We start from the raw sequence: 12,865 nt of genomic DNA, 5'->3' as shown, positions 1-12,865 counted from the left end.
CCCAGAGTGTCGTCACTCGACGACGCAGTGTCTCGTTCCCTCTCAGGGAACAAGGGTTACAATAGTAACCCGAGACGTTTTTTACAGCTAATAAGTGTATTGAGAGTTGCTAGACGACACTCGTGACAGATTAGATTTGCTGCCGCTAGGGTGCGTCTAGATTTCTAGGCTAGGCCTATTCTGCTTTTTGACATGCTCATCTTTCTTGAGTGTGTAATGTTGTTTGAGAATGAAAAAGCTCTGAAAAGTTACAGAGCACAAAGTCACTCCAGCAGGAGTTACTGTATCACTGTCACTGTTTAAACTCCTGAAACAGTAGTCTTGAGTTTTCTTCCGGGAACGAACACATCATAATATTCCTCATTTAAATAATTCCTGCCCAAAGAAAATGCAAAATAAATGGGCAGGGCCTGTTTGAGCTGTGCTAGTAGTGTGATGGTGAGGGGCGTGACCAATCACAACACACTGGTCCAGCCGGCCAATCAGAGCACATTGGCAAAGTCAAATGCCATCCAGCTCCACCTCTCTGGACGTCTAGTTGTGAGGGTGAAAGGGTTAGTTCACCCAAAAATGAAATTGATGTCAATAATGAGTCACCCTAATGTTGTTCCACACCCGTTAGACCTCCGTTCATCTTCAGAAGAGTTTAGATATTTTATATTTAGACCGATAGCGTATCTGTGTATGCACACTATACTGTCCATGTCCAGAAAGGGAATAAAAACATCATCACAGTAGTCCATATGAGACATCAGTGGGTTAATTAGAATCTCTTGAAGCATCAAAAATACATTTGGGTCCAAAAATAACAAAAACGACGACTTTATTCAGCATTGTCTTCTCTTCCGTGTTTGTGTTCAATCCTCAAATAGAGATTTGAGCGGTTAAAAATCAGCTTATTGATTCATGTTTCGGATCGCGTGTCAAACTGCTGAAATCACGTGACATTGGCGATCCGAATCATTGGTCGATTTACTGATTCATGACTGTTTGAATCTTTTTTAGGATTGGTAATGTAGTTTTTCAGTTCAACAGAAGCATATCCCATCAATTAACAACCTCATAACTCTGTCTTTAAAGCTTAATGAGTTTGTTAAAATGAAATTTCCCTAAAGAAAATGAATGGATCTTCTACTTCCAGAACCTGACTTGAATAACAATGACTTAACCACATTAAAGTGTTCTCCACACTGACAGTGAATAAAGAGGGCACGTCATATTACCTCTGACTGTTTTATTTTTAATAACCATGCTGTCTATATCTTTAGCAACCATCTTTATGGCATGTGAGACGCACATCATGGGATCAGATATTCACAGATGTATTTCTTCTGGCTGCGACAGACCTCGTCGTGCCACTTTCCCTGTGCGGCCAGCGAGAGCGTGACACAGCTCTCTCTCTTCCCCCCAGTGGGCTCTCTCTTGGATCGGTCCCAGTGGAAGAAGGTGACGGGCAGGCTGTTCACGTCCACATACTGGCCTTCCTTCACTATGTCTGTTATGCCAATCCAGAAATCTTTGGCCCCAGGCGAGCTGCGTTTGGCATAGTCTCTGAGGTCGTCGTTTTCGCTCATGTCTCGGGGTATGGCCAGGGTCCCTCCCTGAGCGATGCAGTCCTCATTGGCCTCATGGTAGTGCTTGGCCTGCTCAGAAACCAGGTAACACTTCCTGTGGGCCTTGATGCCACGCAGGCAAACTGAAGAAAAGTATACAAAACATTCACTCATGTTAACTACAGCAGTTTGTCTTTCACCTGCTTTACCATGTGCATATTTCCATCATTATTTATGAAGCTTTTACTGTTGTTATATTATTAGTAAATCAACTTTATTCTTATGACACCTTTAAAAAACTGATAGTTAAAAATTATAGACAAAGCAATGCCAACACTAACATGCCAGCTAACAAGCCCTGACATTGTTCTTTCTTTTGTCGGTTATTTTATACACATCTGTCAAACACCATTTAGTCTCTCATAATATATTTAGGGAACACATTAGACCTCTCTCTCATAAAAAAAAGCCATTACAAATATGCACACTTACATATTTATAATACATGTATTATCCAAAATTTGGGATCTTTAAGATTTGTATGATTTCTTTTCTTTTTTATCTTTCTTTTTTCTTTTTCTTTTTGTGAAAGAAGTCTCTTACCGTCGCATATAGGCTTCCTTTATTTGATCAAAAATACAGTGAAAACAGTAATATTATAAAATATGAATACATTTACTTGAAATAGGATCTTTTGTAACACTTTTGATTGAGTTTCCACCAATTGGTTGATTACCACTATTGTTAGAACTATAAATCTGTTCATCGTCTATAAAACTATTAATCTTCACTGCTGCCTTTAAAATAAATAATTAAAAAGAAAAGAAATGGAAAGATGTTTTGAAAGCACGCTGATCGAAAGAGATACACTATGAATACATTGCAACTTTACAGTAAATTGTAGTGACTGTTATTTTGGTGAGAGCTAGGGTTACCACGGTACTTTTTTTTAACGTTCTGCCATATTCTTGGATGAATCCCAATCCCAGATTTCTCCTGAAAGACATGTTGCTGTCCTCATCAGGTAAACTGCAGTGACAGAAAACCTACATCATTTGACATCATTGAATGTGTACAGTAATCCCCCATCATTTTCACTCATTAGCCTTGAGAAAAAGAATTACACTTTAGCATACTTTTAACTAGATTACATGTGAAAATAATATAGATTAAATAGACTGAATGGGATTAATGGGGGTTAGGGTCAAAAACGCCACCATAATAGCAGAATTAATATTTATAGAAGCATTTAGAGTGCTGTTTTGCTGAATATCAGCACGGTTGTAAATGTGATAGCAAATGGATTCCATCAGTTCAATAAACAAGAAGTTAATTTTGGGTGACTTTCCTTTTAGACTTAGTCTATGGTTGAATGAATTTGAGTTTTGAATGAATTGCAAAGGCTGATTCTGTCAGTGCATGAAAATGTTCTAAGTTAAATTTATATTAAATGCAATTATAGTTGATCTTAAGAGTAGCAATGGAGGCTAGGGTGAGATGCGTAAGAAATGAGTCCCAGACACAAGAGTGTTTTAGGACAAAAACCTGACAAATGTCTTGAAATCAGCATCTGAACAAAGTCTAGAGGTGTGGTATCCATATAAGCAGAATAATTGATGACTCATCAGTTTTTTCATTATTTGGTAGAATGTCTAAAGGCCCAGGCATACTTAATTTTCCACATTCCGCACCGTCTGGCACACACTGGAGCGCATGCGCCATTGAAAGGCCCTGTCGTCCCCTTGGAATTATAAGGTTCTATCTGCGTTCTGAGCAGTTTTGAGATGTTGAGCTTCAAAGTTTTTGCATTACATATAGGAAAATGTATATTGGGAACAAGTTTCTTTTAAACATGAAAATAACAGGGACCCTTAATGTATTCTAAATATACAATATCAAAATCCTCTCAAAATTGTAAATGGGGATTTTTGGAATGGGTCAAACGCAGATAGAACCTTTAATTCTAAAAACACATTTTTCGCGTAGAATTATAAGGTTCTATCTGTCAAAACATTTTTTTATTAACATTAAATATAAAATTAATGTTGTAACAAAGTCTCAACATGTGTTAGATAGTAAAATTGTATCCTTTTTATGATTTATTTCATATTTTTATCACTTCCATGTATTTAGGACATTTCAAATTAAGCAAGGTAGGTCTAAATACTTTGTCCAGTGCAGATGTTAATTTTTGGTATACCAATTTGGTGGGTAATTAAACATATTATTGCAGAAATAGTCAATTTTTCTTTTGTTTAGACAGAAAGCAGCTACTGTAATACATCTGAGCAGGATTTTATTCCACCGATAGTGGGCCAGGTAAAATGGCTTTCTCTCTAGACATCAGTATGGCTAAAAATAACATGCTAACGTTTATTATTGTAACTAAGACTCCATAAATTAAACTGATGACTAGTTTACCTTTAAGGCTTAATATTGTAAAAAATTTAAGACTTCAAAAACTGAAAATAAAATTGTTGATCTTGAGGTTTCTTAAAAACTTTGCGTTGCGTGCCATAATCCTCACAGATATTGGCTGTGTCCGAAACCTGGAAAAGGCTGCCTTCAGAGGACACATTTGAAGGCAGAAAGGCATTAAGTCACGTCTGAATCTATTGTTAGCTTCACTTCCTGTCTCCTGAAAGATCTAGCTTCATCTGATCGAGTTTTGAAAGCAGCATGCATGTATCCTTCGCTGCCTTTGATATCCCACAATCGTGTGCTTTCCATTCAGTGACAGTTGAGCTGGGGAAAAAGATGGCGTCTGAAAGTTGCGTTTTCTGGTCAGTTTGTGTGTAAATGTATGTTTTTTACCTATATTTTCCCCTTCTGATGTCCTTTCTAATGGGAAATTACTAATGTAGTAATTAAATATGTGTTAAGTTCTCACCAAAGCTCACTCTTTTTTGCTGTAGATCATTAAACTATTACACTGCCTTAAAAGTCTGAAATTAGTTTTGTGAGGTGCCTTCATGCACAAAACAGTGCCTTACAAGCCATTGTCTGATAAGGCAGCGAGGCAACAAGTCAGCTGCCTAGGTGTTCGGACGCAGCCATTGTGTGTCTGCGATCCTTCCTGTCAAGGAAAAGGTCGGTGACATTATATATAAAGTTGATCCTGATTGGTCCTCCTCTGTGCATTCGAAGTGCTGATTGGCTAACACAGAGAGAAGCTTATAGAGCCAAGTCAGAGTTCGACTTTGTAGATAGAACCTTTTTGTTTTTTCTCAATAACAAGTCCCAAAATGTACACAAGTAAAAAAAAAAAACCATCACATAATGTAAATAAGTTGTCACAGAATAAGAATATGTGAATAACTCAATTTTGACAAATATTAAAAAATCTGTCCAAAAAACGAAACCTTATAATTCCACGCCCCATTACCTTCAGCCCCGCCCCCCTCTCTGCAGCTCCAGCTCCCGCCTCCTCTTAATCTACTGTAGGCATGATGGGTGGAGCTGCATCCCCTAACCACACCCTAACCTTACCTAAAACTCTATCGCTCCAACCATTAAACAGGTTAAGCTCCACTCTTGAGCTCCAGATGCTCTGCAGCAAGCACAACTCGCCCTAAACACTCGCGGTCTACCTACGAGTACCTACACCGCTTTGACTGTCGGTAAGAAGTCTGCTGTGGAGCTCGCTTCAGTGTGGGCAAAAGTCAGAATAGAGGGTACATATCAAGCCATGACCATAAATGATTAAATTACTTCCTTGAAGTCTAAGGGCTTTGTGAAGGGATTCAGTTGTTCACCTTTGTTTGGAACACACCTACAAATGGCGTCCCCTTCCCAAGTGCCCATCATGATTGCAAAAGCACTGTTTGGGATTCTCCCTACGTCCCATTGGCCGTCGCAGAACACGGATGACCAAAGTACTGTAGGCCTATATTTTGGCTCAAAGAAGCAATATATAATTTTCACAGTCAGTGGCCGCTTACTCAAAACAAAGGCGTAGCTTGATGACACCTTGATTTCACAGAATCATGGCAGTTGTTGTCTTCACCTTCGGGCAGAAATGATATTCATGGATGAGCTAATGATTTATTAACATCACTGTAGTATGAAGCAGGGTGGAGCGCTAATGAGAGACAGGTGTGACACACTGCTCAACACCAGCGGAGCTGTTATTCTGCCACAGACGAGCGCTTTTGTTTCTTCCACTCATGTGTATGTGGGGGAACACAGCGCTGTTTTATGATATTAGATACATTTGGGTGTGTTGAAAGTTGTAGCAATGCTTCTCTTTGCGGTCACTCAGCAGCTATCATAAGACACTTGTTGCACACTGCAGTGAGCTAGATCGATATTTGGCGTGGTAAAACATGGTATTCGCTGTAAATCAAGAAAACCAGATGTAAACAATAATAAGTGTTAACAATAAGTGTGTTGAGCTATATAACAATGATTACGAATATCAAGGGTAAAGTGGGTACGATGTCATTGATAGGCGACACAGTCCGTGTCCTGTTTAAAATTGCTTATTTAAACATTCTTGGAAACATTTGGGATAATGGAAGTGTACAAGTCAACAAAATATATGACACCGTTCTAGTGGTTTTTGGATATTTAAATCAAAAAATATCTTACATATTGTGCCTTTAAAGTTTAAAGCGGACCATCGAAATGAAGTGTAACCAACACTTCTTTTTCACAAATGTAGAGACGCTTCTGATGTCGACACTCTTATTTGTTAACACAGGCACTATAAAAAAAATATGCACTGATTCTTCTGGTCAGAAACAATAAGCATCGAAAGCTTTTATAAATGGATGAAATGAAAATAAAAAGCAAATTTAAATGAAATAAAGTGTGTATTATTGTTTACCTGTTTGCAGTGCCTGCATCTCTTTCAGAGAGTTAATTTCCTGCCACAGCTTGTCAATCTGTGTCCTCACGTCGTCATCTTCTGTAGCTGTATCTCAACAGAAGAACGCCAGAGCAGAGGTTAAATAAAGGCTCTGATTATGATAAACATATATTTCTTAGAGCTGACACAGAAGTTACCTCTCTGCTGAGCTGGAACTGCTTTCTTACTGCGAGAGGGATGGCCATATCCGCAGTGGAGAACGCTGAAGCAGATCACCAAAAGCAGAAGCCGAGGTTGTGCCATGGTCATGGACGGGCTGTTTGAAATCACTGGGAGAAATATGGACAAGTCTAACAGTTTTCTCCCTTCCTCACTCTCATGCTATTGGCTGGACATGGAGTGTTTGTGTGTACCTAAAAGGGAATTCAAATACCTTCAGTGCGGTCACAACAACCCTTCCCCTGTTTCCAGCCATTAAAAAATATTTACTCGGAAAGCACACAGAAAGTGTATTTATTCGTTTCTCATTCATAACCCAACAAGAAAATTCATTCACTTCCACACGTTATGTCATGGATTATCAAAACCCAAGTTAAAGTGCCCCTTTATGCTATTTTAAAGGTTTCTGAGGTCTTCTACAACAGGTTTACATCTAAGGTCAAAAGGTACTTTAATTTTCTCATAATATACATTACAACAAACTGTTTATTTGAAGATTCTCTCTAAACCCCTCCTTTCCTAGAGCCTACTCTGCTCTGATTGGCCAGATGGCCCAGTCTATTGTGATTGGTCTACTCTGCTCTGATTGGTCAGACGGTCCAGTCTGTTGTGATTGGTCTACTCTGCTCTGATTGGTCAGACGGTCCAGTCTGTTGTGATTGGTCTACTCTGCTCTGATTGGTCAGACGGTCCAGTCTGTTGTGATTGGTCTACTTTGCTCTGATTGGTCAGATGGTCCAGTCTGTTGTGATTAGAGTTGTCAAAAGCACAGACTTTGGAAATTTAAAAAATATGATACCAGTATTTCCCTATAGCATTTTTAGTGATGTTGAACGGATTATTGAACACCTCTGATTGGCCATTGTGTTTACACGCTCAACATATATGTCTGTGATTGGCCATTGTGTTCACACACTTAAAGCAGCACTTGGCAACTTTTGCTCTCGGGGTCCCCCTACAGTTTGGAAAAAATAATGTTCTCAACTACTGTCGTAAGCTCTGTCATCCTACAACAGGGGATGCCATCGCACGTGCATTTGTTGACATGACAACCTTGATAGCCCTGAACTAGTGATGCGTGGGTCGTCTCATAACCCGCGGACCCCGTATGTCGATTTAATGGTCGTGGGTGCGGGGCGGGTTGTAAAAATATATACAGTGGTGCGGGGCGGACCAAATAACTTCATAAAAGCGGACCCGCAGGTTGGTGCAGCACTAACAGTTAACCTGAACACTGCAGGAGTTCACATGCAGGTGTTCTTCTGCACGCCTCCTTCAGCTCACGCCGACGAGCAAACGCTGGTCACATGTTGATCCTAGTCCTGCCTTTAATCCCATCACTTTTTCGTTTCCTCTTATTGCTTTCCTACAACAAAACCGCTTTTGTTCTTATTTGTCTGTGCTGCTTCGGACATGATTATCCGACTAACAAAGTTGGGCTCGTGTAAACCCTTCTGTTCAGACCGGGACTCGAACCCGGGTCCGCCGGCATGAGAGTCGGACACTCTAACAAAGAGGCTAAAGGCTGCAACCTCTAGCATCAGTCGCTAGAGCGTCTCTTGAGGTCAGAGGAGTGAGGTTTACTCGCACAGCAACTACTACTAGCTGGCCTTTGTTACACTCACCCCCCTAAACCTCACTCCAATCCGGGTCACGGCACCAATGCTACCCCTTCTGTTCGGACCGGGACTCGAACCCAGGTTCGCCGGCATGAGAGTCGGACGCTCTAACAAGGAGGCTAAAGGCTGCAACGTTAAGTTCACGCTAGAGCGTCTCTTGAGGTCAGAGGAGTGAGGTTTACTCGCACAGCAACTACTACTAGCTGGCCTCTGTTACACTCACACGTCCGAATTTAAGGAAGTGTGGGTGTTGGTGGAAGTGGAAGTGACGTATATGCCGTAAAGCAGTCGAATTTTGTAGTTCTTTTTGTTCTCGGGTTACTACCCGAAACCCGAAGTTTAAAAGTACGATTAAAAACGATACAGACCCCATCAGGCTATGGCAGACGTGTCATTCAACCTATTGTAAGTCGATTTATCATCACAAGAGTCTTAAAAAATATATTATGAAGGTTGAAAAGTTACCTAGTGCAGATTTAACATATATGTCTATGATTGGCCATTGTGTTCATGCACTCAACACATTGTGTATGTTGATCATTGTAGCCAATCACAGACATTTATGTTGAGCAAGTGAACACAATGGCCAATCAGAGGTGTTTAAGAATCCGTTAAACAGCACTCAAAATGCTAGAGGAAAATGGTGGTATCATCAAAAAAAATGTAATATCAGTAGCGACTTGGTACTGAAGTCAGTACTTTTGAAAACTCTTGTAATTTGTATACTCTGCTCTGATTGGTTAACGGCCCAGTCTGATGTGATTGGTCCACTGCTTGTTTGTCAGAAATGAAATGCTTATTGCCATATCTGAATTTCAACTCTGGCAATTCTTCAGTACTTTGTACACAATGATGCGAACAGTAACGGTGGCGTCAGTTTTTCCGTATCAATTCGAGTCGGAGTTGTCATTCCTTTTCGTGCATGAAAAATAGCGAAATGTCCACGACACGAACCAAACTCTTCCAGGCCTCAGCTGCAGTGTTTGAGGGCACGTCTAAGTAGACTTTGTTCACGGGCAGCCAATAAAGACCCTGCACTGGTATTATGTCCATTTTGTTATGTGGCATTATGTAAATGTTGTTTTGCAATGTTGTACATTTGAAATGTTCATAATTGATTCCATTTGAACATTTTCAGGTACAATCTTTTTATTCATAAATGTTGATGAGCTTAAAACAAATGATTTTATTTTAGCTAAAAAAAAATAACCATATTTTTTGTTTACTTATTAAAAAAAGATAAATGTATTAAATCATTATTTAATAAGTTAATAAATATATATGTTTTAATCATAAAGATAAATGGAGCAATTCCGAAAGGTAATCACACAGTTATTAATTAATTAATTGCATAACTCTCTTGTTCATAAACACGTGAATTACTTCACATTTACTTTAGATGGAGTATGAGACAGAGCGGCTGTTGATCAGGGAAGGAAGACCAGTTCAGAGCTCCGTGTTCTCGGCTAATTTTAGAGTGTGATGCTGTGAGATGAAGGGAGTGGAGAGACGAGTGCAAAAAAGAACAAACAGCCCAAAGGGAATATCTTTCACTGTGTGTCTTTGAAACCCATGACATGTGCCCTGAAGATCATTTAAAGACTCCTTCTCTTTTTAAAAAGAAAAAGATTTTGACAGCCTAATTTGTGTTTCATTAAAATTTCCAGGAATATAAATTGCGTGGACCATGTGTCATTCCTGAGCTGTGATCTGATGGTTGTAATGTAATTTCACTCAGTCAGGATTCTCACACCTTTTGACTCATTTGAGCATTTCAAAATATGAAAGAATGAAAAACTTATGAAAGTTTAAATTTACTGAAAATAAAAATACAGTACTAAATATTTTTTTATTTTAAATAAAATATTTTACACAAAAAAAGCCATATGTGTAACCACATTGTGTTCCAAATTTGAAGTTGATTTCCCAAAAATTGAAGTCCCCATGAGATTTTATTTAGGCGCTATACCAAAAATAGCCACCGGGTGTCATTAAATTTCCATTGATTGTTTTAATGCATTTTCCTGTAAATTTATTTCCAAATATCACTTCCATCATAAAACAGTCATCAAATATGGAACCTTGAGACTCAGACCTTTCCAAAGATATATGTTTTGTCAAGATTAGAAAAGATTTTGATTACGAAGTAGTTCAAATACATTTTGTAATGTGAAACATGACACTGCCCACTAGAAGAATTTAGAGTACCATTTCCATGGTAACGCAACGTCTGATTTTAAAACAGTTTTCACAGGATGAAATTTGAGTTCGTAAGCTTTCGAATGATACCTAATTTATGATAATTTCTAAAATATATGATACGAAAAAAGGTAATAAAAACATGTGTTGCTGTACTTGCTTTTTAAAAAGTGATGCAATTGTTTTTGGCATGCATAAAGTATACGTGAATAGGCTTTTTAGGCCTAATACAAGTGTCCCAGATTACAAAGTGACCTGTCCCAGATGATCAAAATCAGGTGGGGTTTTTGGCACAAAAACAATAATAGGTGTGGCATGTTTCCTCTATCTTTCTTCCGGTGTTAGAAAACATCTTAGGAATTTCAGAAAAATCTATTGTGTTGACCTAATGTGTTAATAAATAAATTGCATCAAAACTGCAGTGGTGTAATGTATTTGAGTTAATGTAATTAGTTATTGTACTTAAGTATCTTTTTGGCTACTTGTATTAAGTATCAAAGAATAGCACGTTTTACTCTCTATAAGTAAATGTACTTTTTACTTCAGTGCATGTATGTTGAATAATGCAATTACACATTACATTATGCACGGCACCTAACCTTTTCTGCAGCAGTTTATTTCTTATAAAGATATCGCCATCTAAGGGCATTGAAGGTACTATTGCCTTTACCCACCCAAATATATCAACAGGGCTATGTTACATGAACACAAGTGCATTAGCAGGGAGGTGATGAATCGAAGTGTTTGATTGATGAGATGAGGACATGACTGCAGCCAGTGATCAGGCCAAACCAGCACATTCACTGCTAAGGTTTTGACTATTTCATTTGACTTAACATTGTTTTATTTGTCCGCTATTGTTGAGAACTTTTCAAGGATGTTGGTTTGCTTATGGCTTTTTTGTGCACTTGAGCTGAACTGAGTCTTGAGAGTTTGTAGATGTTAAAGAGGCGTTGTGTCGACCTTGATTTATTGCAATATTGAGGCGTTCAGTTTTATTTTGACTTTAGAAAATGAACATGATTTCTCATCTTAAAAATCAATAATTTCTTGTGTTCACTGACACGTCTCACGTGCACATGTATATTTATTATGAGTAAAATACTTAAGTACTGTTAAAATCAGATACTTTAAGACTTTCACTTGAGTTGGAATTGGTGACTAACTTGTAACTTGTAATGGAGACATTTTCCCTGTAAGGAATCTGCACTTTTACTCAAGTATGGTTTTACAGGTAAGCTACTCTTTACACCTCTGCAAAATTGCAAAAATCCCAGAAATTACCCTACATTTAGGCTACATGACAACAATATGCTTAAAATGTAGTTTTTCTTTGAGTTCGAAGTCTGCGTTGAACAGATTCACATTTATGTTGTTTACACCAAGACTGTTTTCAAAAACATACATTTTAAAACCCATTTTCACACACAAAACGCCCCATTTTCATGCAAATGAACTGCCAAAACGCACCAAAAGTTTTACGTTTAGTTGAAAATGGTGTTGTGTAAATGGACCCCAGGGTTGCCAGGTTTTCAAAACCTGCCCAAAACAACCCCAATCGTGTTTCAGAGGGGTTTTTGGCACGATTCCCTGTTAAAATTCGCATTCCCGGGCCTAAATATCACTGGGTCGCTTTAACCAACGGACATGATAAGCAGCCTGCGGTAAAAGTATTAAAGTAGCCCAATTTCTGCGGAAAACCGCAGACTTGGTAACACCATGATAATAAAACAGAACATACACGTTTCAGTTTTCAGACTTGAAAGACCTCGTGCACAAATCATGAACCACTTTTGACACTTGGTTTTCTTGTTTCCTTTTTGAAGCTTCAAGCTTCAATCCTAGAAATATTCTTCAACATTTTCATTTCTGGTAGAGGTAATCCTGAAGATATTTGTGGCTATAACAGGAGGATTTTCAGGCAAATCAATATCTCAAATATTTCCATCACCACAGTGACGGTTAGAAAATCCATGGGAAAGGTCAAACACATTTTTATCATAGTCATATTTCAGTTTTCTGATTAGCAAAACCATGCAAAGGTCACTGACTGCTATATTTTGAACTGAAAAGAGCAGAGTGATGCTTTGTTAATTTTCTCAGTGCCATGTGTGAGAGTAACCTCAGGGGTTAGGCCAACTGACTGAGAGAAAACAATGTCTGTCATGTGCTACCATTTCTTATTGCTGAAAGAAAAAACAAATCTGATATGGCGTGTCAAAAGTTATTTGGTTGGTAGATGCACAGAACAGCATTTTAATGGAATAAACACCAAATCACACTCCACAGAAATGCTCTGCACAACATTTTATTCAGGCTTCGTGTGTTTGTAGTCTCTGACAGTCCAACATAAAGCACGTCTACTAACTAAAACTACACAGCAACAATAGACGCTTGTGTTTTGAGCTGAGATCGGCTAACACATCAGAAATGTAGAGCTTTATCTTTAAGGCAAGTTTTTAAAC

At 38.5% G+C, this 12,865-nt stretch overlaps 1 protein-coding gene across 2 annotated transcripts; it reads right to left on the bottom strand.

The window, feature by feature from the left end:
- Positions 1-1,230: 1,230 nt before the first annotated feature.
- Positions 1,231-7,411, bottom strand: clec3a (C-type lectin domain family 3, member A). Of its 2 annotated transcripts, none has more exons than XM_067448453.1 (3): positions 6,561-7,411; positions 6,382-6,474; positions 1,231-1,696 (listed from the first exon to the last, which is right to left on the bottom strand). In XM_067448453.1, the coding sequence occupies exons 1-3, from the start codon at positions 6,670-6,672 to the stop codon at positions 1,299-1,301; spliced, it is 603 nt and encodes a 200-aa protein (XP_067304554.1). In that variant the 5' UTR covers positions 6,673-7,411; the 3' UTR covers positions 1,231-1,298. The 2 variants fall into 2 exon arrangements, with proteins under 2 accessions (XP_067304554.1, XP_067304562.1); XM_067448461.1 differs by having other exon boundaries at positions 6,382-6,468.
- Between the last annotated feature and the right edge of the window lie 5,454 nt (positions 7,412-12,865).

The sequence above is a fragment of the Pseudorasbora parva genome, chromosome 1, assembly GCF_024679245.1.
Source record: "Pseudorasbora parva isolate DD20220531a chromosome 1, ASM2467924v1, whole genome shotgun sequence".
Taxonomy (NCBI): Eukaryota; Metazoa; Chordata; class Actinopteri; order Cypriniformes; family Gobionidae; genus Pseudorasbora; species Pseudorasbora parva.
Note: the sequence above shows the minus strand (reverse complement) of the source record. Positions and strands in the feature narration are given on the sequence as shown.

What these genes read in the sequence shown, in the direction of transcription:
- clec3a (XM_067448453.1), bottom strand. Translation starts at nt 6,672, where the DNA reads ATGACCATGGCACAACCTCGGCTTCTGCTTTTGGTGATCTGCTTCAGC. An exon ending in AGTTCCAGCTCAGCAGAGAG is followed by an intron (nt 6,475 to 6,560) that starts GTAACTTCTGTG and finishes TCTTCTGTTGAG; the next exon opens with ATACAGCTACAGAAGATGAC. An exon ending in GATGCAGGCACTGCAAACAG is followed by an intron (nt 1,697 to 6,381) that starts GTAAACAATAAT and finishes ACTTTTCTTCAG; the next exon opens with TTTGCCTGCGTGGCATCAAG.